The following is a 20,845-nucleotide window of genomic DNA, read 5'->3' on the forward strand; positions in this document are numbered from 1 at the left end:
GCACAATTTGCACTATAAAATAAACACAAACGGTATAAAACCAACCATTTTTGTAGACCACTGAACGGTGAACATACTGCAGCTGTTTTTAATGTTCATAATGTATGATCTTTATGAATACGTGTGTTGATACATGACTTGTTTGTGAGCATAACAGGGTGAGAGAACAGAAAGACGGAATCTATATTATGTTCACGGAACTGAATCCCCATGAATATTTAACACGATAATTCAATCTTCCAACATAACATCGGCATCTACGTGCTAAATCACTCATTGTTTCCCAACATTGCTCCAAATTTCCCATTACAGGCTTTCAGAAATCCTTGTGAGCTATTAGTATGTCCATGTATGTTGTCCTCTCATCTGACAGAAAGTTCAGGGCTCCGTGTTGTTTGAGAAGCAGAAGCATGGACCTCTGTATCTGTGTAACTATCATAATGAGATGTAAACAAAGCATCACAGCAGGAGATTGGGTGTGCTGTCCAGTGGTTGCCGTGGTAAAAACAGCGTCCCAACCACGGAGAAGGTCACAACCCCATTTCAGCAAATCAACACATTTAGATGGAGAGAAAAGACAGTGAACAGCTGGCTGGAGCTCACATCCACCCATGTGTCGTCTCCTTCCTCCATGTTGCCCTGTCTGTTGGCTTCAGTGAGGAATGTCCATGATGTAGTTTGAACCTTGTATAGTGTAAACCTGTGCATGGTGTGGTTCTAATAGCCAAATCTTAGTGTGTGTGTTCTTGTGGGGGTGTTTGTGTGTGTGTGAGGGTGTGTGTGTGTGTGTGTGTGGGGGGGGGGGTCACATGTCCTCTGCCAATAGGAGTGGTTGGAGGAAGAGGCCTGCTGTTCCCAGGATACACACCAGGACAAAAACCCACAGGAAGATTCTATCGATCACCATGGCAACATACTTCCAGTCGTCCTGTACCTGCAAGACAAGACAGAGAAAATACAGTTCAGCGAATGTGACACAAAATTCGACCTTCAATCCTTCGGGCTGTACCCTAACCTAAACCCCACTCACCTCCTTGGCTTTGTTCTGCAGCTTCATGTTCTCTGCTATGTACTTGACGCTTTCGATGGCCTCCCTGATCTCTGGAGACAGCGGGTACAGAGACATGAGTCCACCATCCAGAGACTCGGAGCTGGAGCAGGGGCTGCACCCTCCTCCCACCCCGACGGACCCCCCTCCGCTGAGGGCCCCCACGCTGCCCAGGCCCCCTGTCCCTCCCCCGGAGTCTGCCGGGAGCTTGGTGCTCCTCTGGCTCCAGCAGCAGTTGCAGCGGCCCTCGCGGCACAGAAAGGCCGGGCCCTGGAATGATTCCCCTCCGAGGTTGTTGAGCTTCGTGTTGACGAAGAGGCGCTGCCGCGTAGCCAGGCTGGACACCACGCTGGAGGCCAGGGCCTGCGGCTTGTGCTGCTGCAGGGTGTGGAGCGCACAGGGCTGGGAGGGCAGCAGCTGGACAGCCCCCGTAGCCACCCTCTCCGGGTCCCTCTCCGGCCTGGTCATGAACATCACCCTGGGTAGCAGCCCCAGGAAAACGCTACGCACCCAGCAGGGCATGGTGTGGGTCTTGGGCGTGCGGTAGTGCACGTTCAGCACAAACACGGTGATGACGATGGAGAGCGTGACGAAGATCATCGTGAACAGAAGGTACTCGCCGATCAGAGGGATGACCAGGGACGTGGAGGGGATGGTCTCTGTGATGACCAGCAGGAACACGGTGAGGGAGAGGAGGACGGAGATGCAGAGGGTGATCTTCTCCCCGCAGTCGGAGGGCAGGTAGAAGACCAGCACGGTGAGGAAGGAGATGAGCAGGCAGGGGATGATCATGTTGATGGTGTAGAAGAGAGGCAGGCGGCGGATATAGAGAGAGTAGGTGATGTCCGTGTAGATTTCCTCGCAGCAGTTGTATTTGATGTCGTGTTTGTAACCCGGGGCGTCGATGATCACCCACTCGCCACTCTCCCAGAAGTCCCTGAGGTTGATGGTCGAGCCAATCAGAACCAAGTCGATCTTGGCCTTGTCGTAGGTCCAGGAACCAAACTTCATGGTGCAGTTCTGGTAGTCGAAGGGAAAGTAGGTGACGTCGATCTTGCAGGAGCTCTTGAAGATGGCCGGGGGGATCCAGGTCACGTCGCCATTGTAGCGAAGCAGAGCCTTGGTTTTGTCATCCACCTGGAAATCTCCCACTGCACTGTGGCAGAGAGAGTGGAAGATAGAGAGAGAGACAGAGAGAGAGAAAGAGAGAGCGAGAGAGAAAGGGGTATGGTGGTGAATGAGTCACTGGAATCATACAATAATTTGTCAATTCAGATAGACTAAACCCACTTACTCCATTGAGGACATGCTATGGATGCCTGTATGTATACCTAGATGTCTTACATTAGAAAAAATGTCATATCAGGCTTTGTGTGCTTTGTCCTGTCATTTATTACTCTGTACAGTTCAGAGATCTCTGTACTCCGTGTACATATCATTATCATAATGCATAGATCAGTAAAGTAGTTTAGAGAACACTGGCATTTATCGATCCACTCACTTGTTGTACAGAACAATATCTGGTTTCCATATCCTGTTGGAAGGCACTCGGATAAACTCCACCCCTCCAAAGTTCTTGGGATCCCACCTCAGTTTGTAGTCGTTCCAAATCTATGGTGATGACACAAGAGGGTACTTACCATGCAATATGGATCATTTACATCTTTCCCATTTGTGTGAATTGTGTCATAGATGAATTGCTGACAACCGGTTGAAGCAGAGATAAATAACGCACAGACAGAGAACAAACAAACGAGACAAGATTTCTTATCGTTTTCTTCCAAGTCTGCTTCTCAATCAAAGAAAATCAAAGTTGGCAAGAAAATAACTCTCCCCCTCAGACAAACACACTTGGTCTTAAGTGCAGTCCTGCTAAAGTCATCTGATCAAAACAAGCATGCTTTGTGCTAATGGATTTCGTCATATCCTCATAGACACAGTATCTATATAGATCGGCTTCCATTTGATCAGTATCTATTCTGCTGGCGTATGCAAGCTTTGGCTGCAGGTAAAACATCTTCTAAAATGAACCATTATGTACTATAGGATCCGTTTACTAAGGAGGGACCATGACTTTTTTCACAAGGCTGCAGAGACAGTGGTTTATAGTGTTTCATGAGCTGGCCAGTCAGTGTTGCTAACCCTCTGTCCAGGGCAACAGCTATTTATTATCCCAGGTCCCATAAAAGACACAGGAGTACAGTCTGTGACTAAGGAAAGCTATAAACATCTGACCTATTAGTCAGCAGGAAGTGACACTGACAGGAGCTCCACAGGGATTGGCCAAGGACCATATTTTATGTCTGTTCCTTTTCTCGACATAAAAAGGCAATGAATGTTCTACTAATTATCAATGACCTAAATACAAATTAACTAATCCTTTCGGTTTAGCTTTTCCATTCAGTGTTTTATTTGATTGACTAAGCTATGTTCCCTTTACTGGCCCACGTGGCTGCTTCATCCCTGTACACATGTTGTTGAGCTACCGCATGTTGCTACCAGATGGCTTGACATTTACATTTAGCAGACGCTCTTATCCAGAGCGACTTACAGTAAGTAAAGGGACATTCCCCCCGAGGCAAGTAGGGTGAAGTGCCTTGCCCAAGGACGCAACGTCATTTAGCACGGCCGGGAATCGAACCAGCAACCTTCTGATTACTAGCCCAATTCCCTAACCGCTCAGCCACCTGACACCTGGCTTTAGCACCGACGTGTGTTTGTTCCGGGTTGTTCTCTGGGAGACGCAAAGACCTGTTCCAGTTCATTTCTCTCAGAACAGGCTCATCACATATATCGCCATCATGTCAACCATGCGATAAAAAAACAAAACACACCATGCAACATCAAATCCAGATCCTTAGCTCCCCTTTCTGATGTCATCTCGGAATTGAAAGGCATGGTCACAGTAGGAAATATATCTATACGATCATGTCCAATCTATGTCCTCAGCATAAAATGAAGAGCAACATCTTTCAGTGACACAAAAAAAGATAGAACTGACACTGTCAGTGCTCAGGTTAAACGAAAACCTTTCGCTGACCATGCATCGCTCTAGGATCAATGATCCTAAAAGGTTTTTGTGATGAATAATATAGGATACCAGACTAGGCAGTTAGACTCATTTAAGATGGTGAGCCTAGAAGGTGACCTTGTCCGTATGACATACAGGCAGAGAGAAGGAGAGGGAGGAGGAGTGGACTTACATGTCTCAGCCACAGGTTGGTCTCCATGATCTGGTTAACTTCATCCTGAGAACAGAGAAAAATTGATACATTTACTGTGGGGATCTTGAACCATATGAATGTTTCAGAGGTCAAAAAAAAGAAAGGGGGCCGCGCTGTCAAGAGCAATCATGTTCTGTCTAGGATGGTTAGCGTCAAGACAACAGACAGTCCAGGGTTCGGTCCCTGTGTTTTCTATTAAGGGGTTTTCTGAGAGGAGCTGTCGAGTTCTTCAGCCCAGAGAACAGCACACAAGACAGTGTTTTGTAGGGTTTGTAGTGAACCTCAGCTCAACAGGGGCGTGGGATGAGGGGTACAGATAGCTAGTTAGACACCAGTTCCAGCAGAATGCGTTGACTACTTGGCGAATGGAAAAGGGGCAAGTCTGGGTTACTTGGAGCGTGAGTGAATACATCTCATGACCCAGTGCATATAATTAACCATTCATGTGGGTCTGGACTCCCGGCAGACCTTCCAGGGACTGCAGACCCCAGACGAAACTGATGCTGATCTGCACAGGTATTTCTGTGACTGCCTGGGGCAACAGACTCAAACACGGTTCCCACTGTCTGGGTCTCCCTTCAGGTAGCCTGCACACCCTTGAACCACCTGGGCCTTGGAGACTCCTGGGGTGTTGTGTCTGATGACCAAGTCGCCCCATATGATAGCCTATCAGCGTTTAAAAGGAGCTCATTGTCACACTGCAATGTCTGTAGGCAGAGGAATCCCAGACTGGTGATTGGTTTTCAAGTGTGAGGCGTGGGGAGGAAATAACGGCCATCCATCAACAAAGGGAACCCTGCTCTGCTTGATCAGCAAAGCTTAAAAGAACATTAGAAATCCTCTACATCCCTCTTTGTCGTGTTCAGCTGTGGGTGATTCTGGATCGGAGGCCAATTTTTCTTGAAAGAAAATCTACTTTAGGGTTATTTACTGAGGAAGGATGGATACACAGTGTCTTTAATTGTTTTTTGAGTTTGTTTGCCAGTGAACCCAAGCAATATCTTGAATAATTTAGTTGGCCGCTGTTTTGTAAGAATCATCAGTATCTTGAATAGCTCCATGCTCTGCTCACATCTTATAGACTAGAAATGAAGGATGGTCCATGCTAAAGGTTGGTTGTTTCCATAATGGTGGTTATCTTTTATGTCCTTCCATACAGTAACACAGGGAGCTGGTTAACGCTCACAAAGATAAAAACTGATATGATATGACTTCAGCCTGAATATTAAGATCCTGCAATGGAAAGCACTGGCACTATTGTGGATCTAATAAATCTGTTCATTGGTTAACAAAGCCATCTTCCTCTCTCCTAAGAGCATGCTTTTTTGTTTAATTAAAGCCGTCCACTCGGGTCCAGTCGGAAGCAGCTGCCTCTGCCCCAGCCAAAACATGGCATTAAAACCAGGAGCGCTCATTTGAAGTGGCAGTGATTGAACACTGGGGGCTAGCTGCACAGAGCTGGAGGAAGAGTGAAGAACTCAGAGAGCTGACATTTCACATCTACTCTTGGCCTATCACACTCCCACATGGCCATGCTCTGTGATTCCACACACAGCCCTCGTCTGTGACTCCGAGCTCTACCGGGTCCAGCCTTGGGCTCATAGGGAGAGTTGCTGGTGACGTCTTTGAAGAACACAGACACATGAAGGGAGTATCTCAGGTGTACCTCACAGCAATCCAGGGTGGCCTCTATCCTCACTTTCGTCTCTCTTCTGAGATCAGATAGTCGGATGCCCTCCATCTCCCATCCTATCCACATCCAGGATCGAACAGTGTGGGCTTTCGTCACCATAAATCAATGCGTGTTCCTTTTAACCCTTGTGCTGCCTTCGGGTCACATGACCCAAAGGTTCGTAACGAACCATTGTTGTGTTTACCCAATTTTACCCAATACAAAAACAAATAAAAATAATTTTCTTTTAACCTTCGCAATGTGGGGGGTCTGAGACAGCCCAACGGTTAAAAGAAAATTCTTCACTTTGTTTTTGTATGCGGTAAAGTTGTCGCAATACAACGGTGGGTCACAATGACTGATGGGTCAGAATGACCCGAAGAGAACACAAGGGTTAAGAGAATTCCAAGAGGCTCTGCTTCTAATATGTTATTTATGGAAAGAGTTGTTTCATCCTACCTTGCGTCCCTCTGCTTTTTCTGAGATTTGCAGTTCTATCCTGGTGTACCGTAGAATGCATTGACATCCCATACAAGCATTGTACAAAAGCACACATACGTACCTACACACACAAATGTACACACACACACACACACTTACTCACGCTACTCACCACTTTGACCAGCTGGGACATGGACACTTCAAACTGGACCACCACTGGGTCGGACACATTCTCCACTGGCCGTATGTACTGATTGTAGCTGGAGAATATAACAGAGAACAACCTGTGCTCTGCTTCTGAACAGGTGCCACCTGAGTAATAGAGGTCCGAGTTAGAAACATGCCATAGGAGGTTTATAGTGAAGGTAGTTTTGTGTTTATTCGATTATGTTCTCACTAATCCTTGTGTGAAGGCTTAATGACTCATTCTTTTCACTGCCAATGTCGACTGGTAGTCACGCATTGGCCATACGTTAACTTTTGTAAGGTCTACGATTTCTGATTTAATCTCACGAGCCTTGTTTTCCCCAAAATCGATCTAATTATTTATTTGAAGGTCAGATTTTAAACTCAACAAAGTAAAAGACCAATTGCCGCACCTACTGCAACAAAGTACATTTAAAATACAATGTTTGAATGAATGTCCTTACACCATATGTGAGCAACGTGGCTTTCCATTTAACCCTGGGCGAGAACATCCATCAGTACTGTAAGTGCCAATTTACATGTTAAGCCTTTAACCTGCATTGACACGTCCGTGTGGAGCTCAAATCCACAAGATACTCAAAATACACAGAATTTCAACAGGAAAACACAAACTGACTAAAACAACTATTAGGTATTTTATGGACATTTTAGTAGGCTATCAACAATGCTAAAACAACATTTTACAATATTCTAGAAGATTATTATCTCACATGCGTGTAAAATTGTCAACCTGTTGTTACTCTTTGTAAGGCTACAGGTTTTCGTTTAGGGATTTTTACAATTCCTTCAATTCATTCTATTTGGTTTCATTCAAACGCAACAAGTAACTTAGTCGATGGATGCATTGATCATCTTGCCATGGCATACATCGTCTCACAAAAACTGTAGCCCACTTACCAGACAGAAGAAAAAAAACGTAGAAACAAGTGTGGACAATGAGGGAAAAGTGAGAGTTCATGGTTAGGAGATAACGAAAATAATCCAGGGTTCATTTGGTATAGGAAGTTTAAAATAGAAACCAGAATAAGAGAAATATAGCATGCAATAGTGAAAGCACTCGCAGGCTAAAGATGCAGGGAAGCAGTGTACTGCTTGAGCGAGAGAAAGGGTAGAGGGAGGGAGGGTGGGTGGGCGACAAGGGTAGTTAATCAATGAGAATGATGGCAGACGCTGTCGTAGGCTAACCCCCCACCGGCAATCTCAGGAAAAGGAGTAACCAAATTGTTCATGAGATTTGTTTAGGTCATGTAAAAAAGTATTCGTTTTGATTTCTGATCAATTTAGATGCAGTTTATCTTCCCAGTCGATAACCAATCGTTTTTTTTCTATTAGGGTGCGGTTTAAGAGTCCTCAAGCTAATTTCTTATATATATAAACCAAATATCTGTAGCAATTACTTAAAAATAAAATGAACTTGATTGCTTGAAAAAGGTTTGACTAATTTGAAAGACCGTAAACGTGACCGCAAACGTGACCGCAATTTTTTTTCTAATTGCACCGTAGGCTATAGGTTACAATGACAGCGGTATCTGCGGCACCACTGTGACACTTTAGCATTGGTAATAGCAGCGTCCAACTAGTGGGGTGGAAATGCTGATGACAAGAAGTTTGTTCAACTTAATTATAGCCTCACCCGACCTGTTAGCAAAGTAAAGTAATGTGATCATTAGTGGGTTGTAGCCTTTTTCACTCTGGCAGGGGGACTGCCAAAGGAAACTAGCCTTTTGGCTATAATTGGGTGCATTTACATTTTAATGTTCATTAATGTACACTGTCCCTCTCGATAAAAAAATTAATTGAAATTGAAATTGAAAAAAAATTAAACCATAAGGCGGGAACAACTAGCCCCCACCATCAGTAAGTGTTTAGACTTCATCTGCAAAACATGAACACCACCATGCATTATTCGTACAGACCATGACATACTCCCACAACTCTCCACAGAACTGGACATTCCACTGGTTGTATCCACACTGAGATAAGAAGAAATATTTTATTAATGTATCATCTGTACAGATATCAGTTATGTGACGTTCGCCAATGTGAAGCCAGAAGCCCGGTTCTACAATACCTTAATGCCCTAATATAAGCGATGGCTGGCGACTCTTGAGTTCTAATGTCTATAAACCTCCAAGCCCAGTGATCCTGCATGTGTCTAGAACAGAGTTTGCTTTGTCATTAGAATCTAATGTGACAGGAAACATCTGGCTCTGGCAGTCATCAATGAAAATATTTCTTCTTAGCTGACAAGAACACCCTCTAAAATAGTATCGTACAGCACTGCTTTAATTAATAGGCTTTAACTCACTGATGACATGTCTATGTTAAAACGGTGATAACTCAATATTTCCTCTTGTTGTTTTGTCCCCTGTTCTCTGTTGGAAGACGATATGAATTAGCTATAGTGACAGGAAACGGAATACAGTAAAGACCTTGCTTTAAATTGATGTTGGGAAGCAGTCAATTGTACTGTGAACAGAAACAGAACGAAGCCAAACAAAACCGTTATTGGCACTGTGAGATGTTGGTGTATTTGTTTATTTAAATCAAGCTCGCTACAGAACCAACAGTGTGCAGAATCTCTAACGAGCCCACTCAGCAACCTTTATTGGGCAGTAAAGGTTCAGTGTGTGTGTGTGTCTGTGGATGTGTATGTGTGTGTGCGTGCGTGTGCGTATGCTTGTGTGCGTACGGGTGTGCGATTGAAAAACAGCGACATCTTGCAAACCTCAGTGGATGTGAGTCTGCTCAGTGCAGCCAGTAGATGGCGTTATATGCAACCACTTGTGTTCAAAATACATCATTGAATGATGCAGCAGGTACAAAGCGGAAATGTTTAGACATGAGTTTGTCCTAACACTTGCATATTTTGTGCACCTTATTTTCACTTAGTAACCATGAATATATCACCGGTACATATAATTTTCAGAAAAAATATTTTCAAAGAGTGTTGCATGGACCACTTTTAACATGTCATGAAGAGGTTTTGTTAAATCCTTTACCAACTTTTATGGATCAATGGTTAATCAAACTCATTGACAAAGCCTGAAGGTACAACCATTTAATACATTCTTTAACGACACCTTTGAGTTGAACAACTTGGTAATGCCATTCAACACAATAATGTGATAACCGCCATTATTCGGTTTACTTTTCCTCAAGTACAACATGAGTCTTGCCTGCATCAGTCCTGTTAAACGAATTGTCCATTATATCTTAAACTTTACAGAGACCAAATTAGCTTCTCATAAGGCATTTATGTCATTTTGGAAATACTGTACATGTCCTTCAATGTAACCAAAGCTACAGTTGCTTGTATTGCTGTAAACCACTAGATCAAACCCCCTGACCCTCCCACCCCTCATGTGGGCTCAGATGCGGGGGGTCTCTGCGTGAGCATGCTGGATGGGGACGATCTGGTGCTGAAAGAGAGGCTGAAGGAAGAGTCCCAGGGTGCCCACGACGCACACGATGATAAATATCCACAGAAACATTCGATCAACCACCATGGCCACGTACTTCCAGTCCTCAATCACCTGGGAACACAGAAGGACGGATGGGGAATGAGAGAAAGCTACGGAGAGAGGTCAGAACGTGTCTGAATACGTTGACTCTCTGAAAGGGCTATGGGTAGAGATAAATGATTCATTTAAAGTCCTTCACATGAAAAACAAAGATTTGTTTCAACATTGAGGTAAAGGGAGAAAAGGGAAAGAAACAGGCTCGATATTTGCTGAGGTGTACATCGCTATAGCTATTGACCTTTTCAGCCCAATCCTCTGCAGTGTTTCAAGGTGGCCATTCCTCAGGCATGGTCACATCCTTATTTTATTGATTCATTTAAGTAAACAATCGATGACCATGGCTTCCATTTTCTGGGCCAGACAGGCCTTAAAGCCAATCTGCTAACACACCTCCTAATTAGCCTGCTCACATTGCAGCCCCTTAAGCCCAGGGGTGTTAAACAAATGTTGTTTGTTATTCATGTATTTTCTCAGTCATGGAGTACTCACACTCTGGTCATCATCGTCCCCCATCATGTGATCAGCCACGAAGCGGACCCCATCCACGGCCTCCTGCATCTCGGCCCCCCAGTCGGAACCGCCTCTTAGACGGAGGTCCTGGCTGGGAGGGAAGGTACAGTTGGGCAGGTACTCTGTGGAACGGACATCCCCCTTCCTGGAGGAATGGCTGAACCCTGGTGGGCCTGCATTCTTGTTGTTAAAGTGTCCTGGGGAGGAGAAGGCGGAAGCGGTGGAGAGGAGGACCGAGGAGGAGGACAAGACTGGGGCTGTCTTACAGGGGACGGGGTAACCCAGACCGAGCACGGACCTGCGGGACCTGAGCTGCCTCTGCAGCCGCAGCTTCTGGCGAGCCGAGTTATTCTGGGGGCGCCTCATGAAGAGCAAGGCGGGCAGCTTGACCAGGAACACCAGCTTGACCCAGGTGGGCATGGTGTGGGTGCTGGGGGAGCGATGGTGCACGTTGAGCACGCACACACTGGTGATGATGGAGAAGGTCACCAGTACCATAGTGAACATCAGGTACTTGCCTATCAGGGGCACGTCCAGCGAGGTGGGCGGGACTATCTTGGAGATCAGGAGCAGGAACACAGTGAGTGCCAGGAGGACGGAGATACACAGGGTGATCTTCTCTCCACAGTCGGAGGGCAGGTAAAACACCAGTATAGCCAGGGAGGTGATGAGGACACAGGGGATGATGAGGTTTATGGTGTAGAACAAGGGTTTCCTCTTAATGATGAAGTCATAGGTGAGGTCCACGTAGGTGGCGTCCAGGGGGTTGACGGTCCGTCGACCCGGAAGGGCAAGGATGTCCCACTCACCGCTGGGCGTGAAGTCATCCATGCTGGCCACCTCCGACTTCAGGACCAGGTCGATCTCCGTGTGGTCGTAGGTCCACGAGCGGAACTTGAGGGTGCAATTCTGCTGGTCGAAGGGGAAGTGCTTCACTTCGATCTTGCAGGCACTCTTATAGATAGCTGGAGGGAGCCAGAAGATGCTGCCGTTGAATTGAACTATGGCATTGGTGAACACTGTCACCTCGTAGGTGCCATCAGCACTGGGTTATGGGGAGAAAAGAGGAGCGACAGAAGATTAGATATGGGACAGAATCCATTTCAGCATCCTATTATGCAGTAATGAGAAACCACATTACAATGACACGCATTACTTTGAAAAATAGAGGCTCGTCATTCTTAAATTGCAAGAACGTAATGATCTTTTCTTCCACGTTCTATTTGGCGAGGTGATGCTTACTTGTTATACAGCACAATATCAGGAAGCCAGATGTGTCTGGAGGGAATACGTAGCTTATCGATGCCTTCATAATCAGAAGGATCCCATGACAGTCTGTAGTCTACCCAGTGCTGGAGAGACACAGGCACAGTCACGTTGGGCCAGCCAGACAGCAGTCATTCTATATAATCCATCAGCACCAGATCATTCCCAATTACTCTCGTAATTATCACACCACTGGAGAAGAGTATTAGCACAAATATAGGGCCACTTTGTTCCGCATTAACCGAGGAAGAGGCATGGCTACGCTTTAATTCAAGTTGAGGGAGTGGGAGTGCGGAGATGGAGAAGGATGAAGTGGTCTCTGTAAGTGGCGATAAATAGAGTCTTACCGTGAGATTCATGCTTACCTGCGTGAGCCAGACATTGGTGGTCATAATCTGTTCTCTTTCATTCTGGGGAGGGAAGGAGTGAGATTTAACCTTCAATAACAACATACCACTTACTAAGTCACAGGTACGAAAAACAACAAGGTAACACAACAAAAAATGTCTGTGAAAGAGAAAGTGATAGATGTGGTGTTGCGTTGAAAGATGGCCTAGTTTAGTGGCTCCACGTTCAGATATATAACACCATCACAGGGAACAGATTTGATGTTGTGGTGTACTGTTGGACCCTTTGATAAAGACAATGTACAGGACCTGACCAGAAACACGGGCAGTTAAGCGGGCACACACACACCATTCTTTGTTCTCCCTCGTTAGTTTATGATAAAGCAATTACATTGTCATTTCACGCAGTTCACACAACGCAATACCAAAGTTTCATTATGCACAGCCACAACCACAGCTACGACGACCCCATAAACAGTGTGTGTCTGGGTGTGTGTCTTTGTTTCACTGCAGCAGGGTGGAAAGGACCCTGTAAATCAGAGGACATCCTCCAACACCCTCATAGCCCAGCGGCAGCTTTACGGCTCCCTTTAATGTAATGTGCTGAAGTTTCAATCTGGACATGACAGAGACAGAGAGATCAGCAAACCACATCCATCCTACCCATCACAGCCATTAAGGTTTGGGGCGCTCAGTAGAATCTGTGAAGGTAATTAACTGGGCTGACTAGTTCCTCTAATCTGTCTGCATCTCTCTCAGTTTTTCTTTCATTCTTTATCTTTATTTTCTCGCTCCAGGGTCTTGGTTGGGTTTCAGGGTGGAATGTTTACAGTCGTACCACACTGATGAGTTGGGCCAGAGACACCTGAAGTTTAACAGTCACACGCTCCGTTCTGTTTATGGCCGGCCGGATCAGCTTGTTGTAACGATCCTTTCCCAGCAGCCAGTTCATCAGGCGTTCTTCTGAGTCTGCACAGCTGCCACCTGAGAATCCAACAACAGCTTCAGTAACAGGATATAGATAGTTACCCTTGATACTTTATAGGTTCATGGTTACCCCACTGGCCCCGGTATTAAGGGAGACTTATAGGTAATGTTGGTTTTGTCACTTATTTAATGTCAGTGCTCCCATGTCCCCCTTTGTATGCTGTTTCATGGAGCATGTTTTACTGCACAACGCAAGGAATTGTTGCTGAAACAGCACTCTTCCATCTGTTCCTGTGTCAACCAACACGAAGGGAAGGAGAGCTTTCACAGCTATACTTCCTGTTTCCATGAACATGGAGGACTGGAGCACAACTCACAAACTGCATAATCAGGTATACAACACCCTGAGGACTGAAAGAGGGCCAGGCTGGGTCTTTGTTTGGGAGATGCAAGATATATAATTATTGCAACTTTTCGACTGAACTTTTCTACTGAAGTTCTGGATTGAAAGAAGATTTCTTTCAGCAGTGTTAATTAACTTGTGGTTTCTTTGTCTGAGACCATATCAACCATCTTTGCTCTTGTGTGGGGTACATATCGACACATAAATAACACCACCAATGTTGTGATAAATAGCCAAGTCAGGTGTGTGTGTTTGTGTGTGTGTGTGTGTGTGTGTGTGTGTGTGCGGGCGGGCAGGCGGGCGGGGTGACCCTATCAGCACATCCCATCTGAAACTTTGAAGGACGGGGTAAACATGGATGCTGTAAGGTTCCCACTTCCCTCCACACCCCTTTCTCCATCTCACCCCTCCTCAAGTAACTGCTGCTCTGACACAGCAGGAAGGAGTAGCCTGGGTCCACCCAAATAAAATACAATGGCAGGGTGGGGAACAATGCTAGTGATGTGCCCCTGCAGGAGAAATTGCTTTTAAGGCAAATAGGCAAATACGCCTGTAGTGCTAAGAGAGGGATGCATGCTTGTAGGCCTACACCAGTTTATTAACAAAGAGAGGAGACAGGATGCAGTTCAGTTGTTGATCTCTAAACCATAGTGTGTCAGGCAAGTTGATGTGCATCATTAACGTGCCGTTTTCTCAGTTTTCTTATCACCAGGGGTGGGCCCAGATCCATGGAGGAGAGAGAGGTGTGGTTTGTATGACAGGTGTCCCCAAGGGCTGTTGCCCGCTGCCATGTCTGCCATCCTGCCCCCATCATCTGTCTCGCTTGGGCTGCCTTTAACAGATGGCATGTTGTCAAAGCTCTGGGAGACCACTGTCAAACAAATCATGCTGTACCCAGAGGTGAAGGGCACTGCCAAGTGAGGGAGGCAGGCTAAATAAACTAGTAATCACTACCTGCTGTGCGTGTGTGTGCGTGCGTGTGAATGCCCTAAAAGGGCAATTCCTTTTAATAATAGCAGATTAAAGGATTGTTTTGACTCTTGGGTTGAGTGACAGGGGAGGACAACAGCTTTAATGCATTGGCTGAATCAGCAGCTGACTTTTAAAAAGGTCAGTCTACTGACACTCTGTAGAGACACTTTGTAGAGATTACAACAAGGATGATGACTAGATGGGACATTAAGCTCTGCATGTAGAAAACTTCCAGAGAAGTACTGTGTCTTTAGTCTTGTGAGTTTTACCCCAGGGAGCAAACTAGTTATTGTCGATTACAAGACTTTGACATTTAACAAGCGACAATTGCCCCTGGTCCAGACAATCTGGAGGCCTTGGCAACACCACGGCAGCGTAGTGCAGAGGGTTTTACTCAAAAACTAAAACTGAGTGAAAGGATTATGTTAATAGGCAGGATATGCATTAGTTTGGCGGTGACATTATATGTTATTTCATGCAAAATAACGTTACATTCAGCATGTCCCCCTGTTTAGTAGCGTATCCACCGGTCCCAACCGTAGCTTTAACAACAAATGGCGAGTGACCGAGAAAATACATGCACTGTTATTTTAAAATGTACATAATAGACAAAATCGAGTGACAGAATAATGCAAGCACTTAAAGCATTTTAGAACACCATGTTAAACCCTCCTGTCCCAAATGTGTATACTGAATTGTTAAATAACCATAATTGCGAATATATTTGTCTGCATTGAAGTGAAGCATTCAGAAATTAGGGACTTTAATACAAATAAGCGTACGCATATGCTCTGACGTCCATAAATGACAGACCTTTATATAATTTACATACAACTAGAAATATCAGACTTCTACCCAACATTTCCCACAAGACATACATACTTACATATAATTAATGTGAGAAAGTAAACGATTAGGAGAGTCCAAGTCATTTTGTCGGTGACAAAAGGTCCATCCGTGTATCCTTAATTGCAAACTCTAGAAAGATACAAAATATAACGCTCTCATCGAGCACGCCGAACTCCTGTAAGGCTCCATATGAGTTTGTAGCCTCCTCTACAAACGCAAATTTTTGTGTTGACGGACACTGCCTCCAGCACTACTTGGAACAAGATTCTTCTTTAAAAGTCGTGGAGATCGGGGGTCAGCTTTATCGCACAGTGGGGATAGAGCAATTGTCCCGTGCGGTTCGCTTGTAATCCGCGGTAATATTCGCAAGGCTATCCCATTCTATGCGCATAGATACTCCTTTTAAGCCTTGAAAGCTGTTTTTCCACATCAAATTGTTTTATACACTTTAAATATTCTAAATTAAATAAGTAACTATGAAAACCTTATTTTGTTTTGACTACTGACGATTCCTTATCTGATATTCAATCCATTATCTGTCCTATACATCTGTCCATTATAACATGCAGTGTTGAGTGCATGGTGTCAAGTTCTTCCCCATGTAATGTCCAACAACTGTTCTGCCAATTTGAACATGTTTTGCTAATTAAAAGCAAATGTGGTCTTACAAATGAAAATGTTGGTCTGCTAAGTTGCGGGCAACTGACAAACAGTCTGGCTTTCTGAGCCCTTCATGACAGGTTTCATTAGTGTATAGTGTGAATGCTGAGGTGAACTGGTGTGTGTTCTAACCAGATGGTTTGAGAGTGCTTCCATTAACCAACAGCTCGGTGACTCTGAGGATAAGGTCAATGCACTTGGTCTGACCTCCATTTATCTCTCTGTCCCCTACATGCCCCCCCCCCACACACACACACACAAACACACATACATCCAACCACCACTAGTTAACTAACATATTTCTGTCTGTCAGTCTATCTGTCCATCCTTCAGGGGGCCTCCTCCTCTCTTTCTCTCTCTCTCTCTCTCTCTCTCTCTCTCTCTCTCTCTCTCTCTCTCTCTCTCTCTTTCACACACACATAGGATAAAGTCAGATATTATTGGGAGAGAATACATAGTTATCTCCCCAACAGAGATTTACAGGATATCAACCTAAAAAGAATGAACCTGATATGGACAAACCAGGCACTCTCTGCTCAGTCTGTCCACATGCTATCCTGACATGTGTGCTCCAGTCTGATCAATACTTTCAATTACCATTATTTGTTTCCTGCAGCTCATCATGGCTGGCTACCATGGCTGATCTGTGGTCATCTGGTGAAGTCTCGTGGGTTTTGTAAGGACATTTGTAAGGTCCAGTTGGTGAAAAATAAGATTTTGCTGGTGGATAGGAGAGATTTACAGGAGTGAATTCCAGTCAAGCTCATGACAGTACAATCTCAGCAAGGTAGATTTATTGTCTGCTCACTGCTTAAACAGCCATCATCATTATGCCCAATGAAGTATCAGACACACTTGAAAAAGGCAAAGGACTTCATGCAAACATCCACTCCATTATTATTAATCATACATAAACATAGTTTCTTATGATGAGTTGTATACAAACTAAAGAAGTATCTGTAAATGCAACTGGCAGTTTGTTATCATGTCAGCCTTCATTGTATGACCGTTGGCCGTGTGTGAGCCTTCAGTTTTCAATATAGCTTTACTATGCACAGACTGAGATGTACAGAGAACATGTTGGGTATTAAAGTTCCTCTCTTGGAGGCCGCAATAAAGAAAAAGCCCTCATAGGCCGTTTACCTCAGCAATATGAAAATATGAAAACATTTTGAAGCCTGTACCAAATAAGTACAAATGTCTCCATAGTTATTCATGCAGAATACTGATGACAATCCAGAGAGACACTTTATGCAAAATGTTCTATCTCAGCAGTATTGAATCAGTGCTTGTATTAAACACTCTGGATTCAAGCCAATGCTTGCCTCCCTAATCAACATCGTCAATCCACACATTTCTCTCCTTTTCCTTTTCTCCTCTCTCCTCTTGCCTGAAAAGAGGCTGAAGTTGTTCTCCTTGTCACAGTGAAAATATGACCATGATCTGCTCACAATATCTTATATTTGCCCTTGTTTTGGCAGTGCTGTGTACTAAAGTGATGATAAACCTGGTTTAAAGTTTGTTCCTAGTGATCCCAGTCAGACACTGGTCACTGGTCCAGAAATGTGCACATTTAGATCTGTATGTATGCCATTGATTCTGTATCTCCTCACTGGATGATTCCTTTATGACTCTTTGTTGAACTGCTTGGTTTTTGGCCATGGCCTAACATGGTGAGGGGGGGGGGGGGGGGGGGGAATGTCAATATCCAGCCCTGTCTGAGGTCTGCTGTGATGATGAGGGTTTGGCACATCTGTGCTGGAGCACTCTGGGTTCTCCCTGAGTTAACCAAATCCATAGCCGTGGCTCCCATCCTTGAACCCTCCTCATCAAACATGGGAGGAGAGCCAGCCAGGGAAGCAAGCTGTAGAGAAAACCACTTTACCCGTGCCTCAAGTCAAATTCTTCCCCTGCTAAAGATGCATCTCTTTTTATGTGACGCATGGCTCAACAGATAGTCATTGACAGTCACTGAGTGGTGGATTGCTTTGACAGATTGCTCAGTGTTATCCTGAGACGATGCATGAGGGGTCGTATGGGCTTGTGATGACCAGGCCGAGGGAGAGGGATCCATGTGTGTCGAGGGACGGTGTGGACAGGTGATTTGTTTTTTGTGCTGGGAAGCATGATGGAAGAGAAATGACTAATCAACGAATTGCTTCTGTAGCACAGCCGTGTATAGCGCGGGCAGCTGCAGTCCCACCCTGTGAGTATATCACACAGGCAGTTCATTACCTGGAGTGCTTGGCTCCTTTAGCCCAGAGCCATATGTGATGGTATTGATCAGTCTCCGTCCAGCGTCGGCAGAGGGATACCCATCTTATAGCTCTGCAGGGTGTTTCACTATTATTGTAGCGTGTGTCACAAGTTTACAGAGAGTGTGGGTGTCTGTTTGTTTGTGCGTGTTTGTGTACAGATTACCTGTCAATCAATGTCTGAAAGTATTTAGATGACAAACTAAACAGATTTTGGTTCAATGTAGCACATTACTGCTAAGTTTATAAAACACTCAATCCTTTCATTGGCAAGTGTCAGCACCACTGTAGTTAGTGGGATTTCTGTGTCCATGCCCACTATGGTGTATGTGTGCAGGTAAAGTGTTAGACCCTACAGGACAGTCATGGACTCCTCAGTGATGGACAGGCAGGTGTGATCAAGCCTGAAGTCAGGAATCCATTACCCAGTCTTTCACACAAGGAGAGTTACTAAGAAAAGATGAATGGTCTAAAGAGGGAGCCCTGTGGGATACCCGCAGGGCGGGACTGGCCCTCAGCCGTAACGTGATGACTTGAGCTCTGTGATGTCATTTCTTACAGCTCTGCTGTTCTGCACATAAACCTACACCTGCCTTGAGGCACTGTCCACAAATCCCCGAGGGGATCGATGGGTTCAGGCTGTCCCTGATCCTCCATTCCCTGGAAGGCTGATTTAGAGAGAGACTTCCAGAGGATGAAATAATGTTCACGGTCATCTATGGAAAACCTTCTTTAGTCCCTGCCATCAAAGGCTTCTGTGAAGTGAACTGCCACAAAGAGGATTTAGAGTTGAAGGCCTGGTGGCTTTCAAACTAGATGATTGAAAAGTGTATGTGAGTGTTAAGGAGCCAAAGAGAAATGGGGGGAAAAGGGCTTTTCTTCATAGCAAATGATAGCTACCTCAACCCTTAGGGTGAAAGTTACAATGGTTTGAATTGAAAGAAAAAGAGAGAGTGGAAAGGGAAATATTGAAGGTGTAGTAGAGAGAGAGAGAGAGAGAGAGAGGGAGAGAGAGAGACCAGTCGTGGTTGTCTCACCGTCACGTACCAGAGCCACATCAGGCTGACAAGCACATGAGGGAGATTCATTAGGAATCACTAAACTCATTTGGGATAATGATGGCTTCTTGTTCTACGGCACATGAATCTCAAGGACATTGGAATCATTAAAGAGAGAATGTTCCTTATCAAAGCAGTGGAAAATGACACGCACAACTACTTATCAAGTGACCACCATAGACACGTTACCCCGTAGGGCTGTGGAAACTAGATCAAATGTCACCTGTTTCCTGGACCGTTCTTGAAGTTGCTGTTTTTTTACAAGCATGTTTGTAATTTATTTAAAGGTCTCATTTGCTGCCAGCTATGCAAATAGATCCATGGCATGTGGTTGTACATATGTCAATAAAAAAGAAGGTGTGATGCATGGTGTGTGTGTGTGCCTGTGTGGGTGTGTGTGTGCCTGTGTGGGTGTGTGTGTGTGTGTGTGCCTGTGTGGGTGTGTGAGGTTCTGTCCATTTCCTTGAATGATGTGAAAAAATCTGTATACCTTACTGGTCCTTGACATTAACAGGCTTGTAAAATTGATTTAATTTGTCACTCACTGTGTTGTTTATGAGCTCTATTTTACTGACAGGCATCCTCCAATCATGGCTGTCTGGAATCAATCTGGTCTGCCCAGATGAGGTTTTAATGTGTTTAGAAGGGTGTGTCTGAGAGTGTAGACAGGGAGACAGAACAAGGGCATTCGAAAGGGTCTCTCTATAAATGATGCTTGTGTGTTGTTTTGGACACGGAGAAGACCTTAGAGGCACTGACCATTTCCTTAAAATGGTTTTGAGAATGTATTTCATAAGCACTGTAATGACAGTTAATGTCCTCCACCCCTCCTCCTCCCCTCAAACTAAATAGATATTGTTGAACCTTTACACAAAGAAAGCTCAAAATAAATGGACTTATCCTCATTTGGCGCACACAAACACACACAGCCATAGAGCATGAAGGCTCAGGGTGGTTTGTATGACAATAACAAATGGCCCTTTCTCTCATTCACACAGAAAAGCAGGCAAAGGATTGGTGGAAGGGTTGAATAGGACTTAGAAAGGCAGAGTGCTCTTCATTGCAGCACCCCCCCCCCTCAGCTGTGAATAAACACACTGTGATGACCTGACAGAAAATGACAGGCTTCTTCATTCCAATGCTTTAAAATTCTGCACCTCAGTTAAACAAATGTATGAAAAAGAGGAAACAGTATGCCCAAAACAGTATGATGATCTGTGTCATCATGGTTCATGCATAATCCCATAGCCAGACAGATAGATTGAAACAGACGTCTCCCAGGCAAAGATGGTGATGCTGGAGCTGGATGGACCGGCTACATTTTGGGCTTATTGAACCCAAAAAGATATCCCTCTCTGGGGACTCAATGTGAGGTCAAAGCTGGGAAGATCTAATCAATGGGTGTCATTGCTGGACATGAAAATGACCTGCCAGGGACTGAGTTAAGGCGTGAGGGAGTGGTATAAAGGCCTTGAGGGTTTT

The 20,845-nt window shown here is 44.9% G+C and overlaps 2 protein-coding genes across 2 annotated transcripts; both read right to left on the bottom strand.

Annotated features, from left to right (window-relative positions):
• Positions 1 to 805: 805 nt before the first annotated feature.
• On the bottom strand, positions 806 to 6,640 carry chrna3 (cholinergic receptor, nicotinic, alpha 3). The gene is made up of 5 exons (XM_067248547.1): positions 6,558 to 6,640; positions 4,252 to 4,296; positions 2,550 to 2,659; positions 1,031 to 2,204; positions 806 to 934 (listed from the first exon to the last, which is right to left on the bottom strand). Exons 1-5 carry the CDS (start codon positions 6,576 to 6,578, stop codon positions 806 to 808), a joined length of 1,479 nt encoding a protein of 492 aa, XP_067104648.1. The 5' UTR covers positions 6,579 to 6,640.
• Positions 6,641 to 9,963: 3,323 nt separating this feature from the next.
• chrnb4 (cholinergic receptor, nicotinic, beta 4 (neuronal)) lies at positions 9,964 to 15,473 on the bottom strand. The gene is made up of 6 exons (XM_067248513.1): positions 15,428 to 15,473; positions 13,078 to 13,223; positions 12,258 to 12,302; positions 11,869 to 11,978; positions 10,606 to 11,671; positions 9,964 to 10,128 (listed from the first exon to the last, which is right to left on the bottom strand). Exons 1-6 carry the CDS (start codon positions 15,471 to 15,473, stop codon positions 9,964 to 9,966), a joined length of 1,578 nt encoding a protein of 525 aa, XP_067104614.1.
• Positions 15,474 to 20,845: the final 5,372 nt, after the last annotated feature.

This window comes from Osmerus mordax, chromosome 13 (assembly GCF_038355195.1).
Source record: "Osmerus mordax isolate fOsmMor3 chromosome 13, fOsmMor3.pri, whole genome shotgun sequence".
In the NCBI taxonomy this organism is placed as follows: domain Eukaryota; kingdom Metazoa; phylum Chordata; class Actinopteri; order Osmeriformes; family Osmeridae; genus Osmerus; species Osmerus mordax.

Coding starts and splice junctions, on each gene's coding strand:
- chrna3 (XM_067248547.1), bottom strand. CDS start 6,578: ATGTCCCAGCTGGTCAAAGTG. Junction 4,297..6,557: donor TGTCCCAGCTGGTCAAAGTG/GTGAGTAGCGTG, acceptor CTCTGTTCTCAG/GATGAAGTTAACCAGATCAT. Junction 2,205..2,549: donor GATATTGTTCTGTACAACAA/GTGAGTGGATCG, acceptor TCTCTGCCACAG/TGCAGTGGGAGATTTCCAGG.
- chrnb4 (XM_067248513.1), bottom strand. CDS start 15,473: ATGACTTGGACTCTCCTAATCGTTTACTTTCTCACATTAATTATAT. Junction 13,224..15,427: donor CTTTCTCACATTAATTATAT/GTAAGTATGTAT, acceptor TTGGATTCTCAG/GTGGCAGCTGTGCAGACTCA. Junction 11,979..12,257: donor CCAATGTCTGGCTCACGCAG/GTAAGCATGAAT, acceptor GTGTCTCTCCAG/CACTGGGTAGACTACAGACT.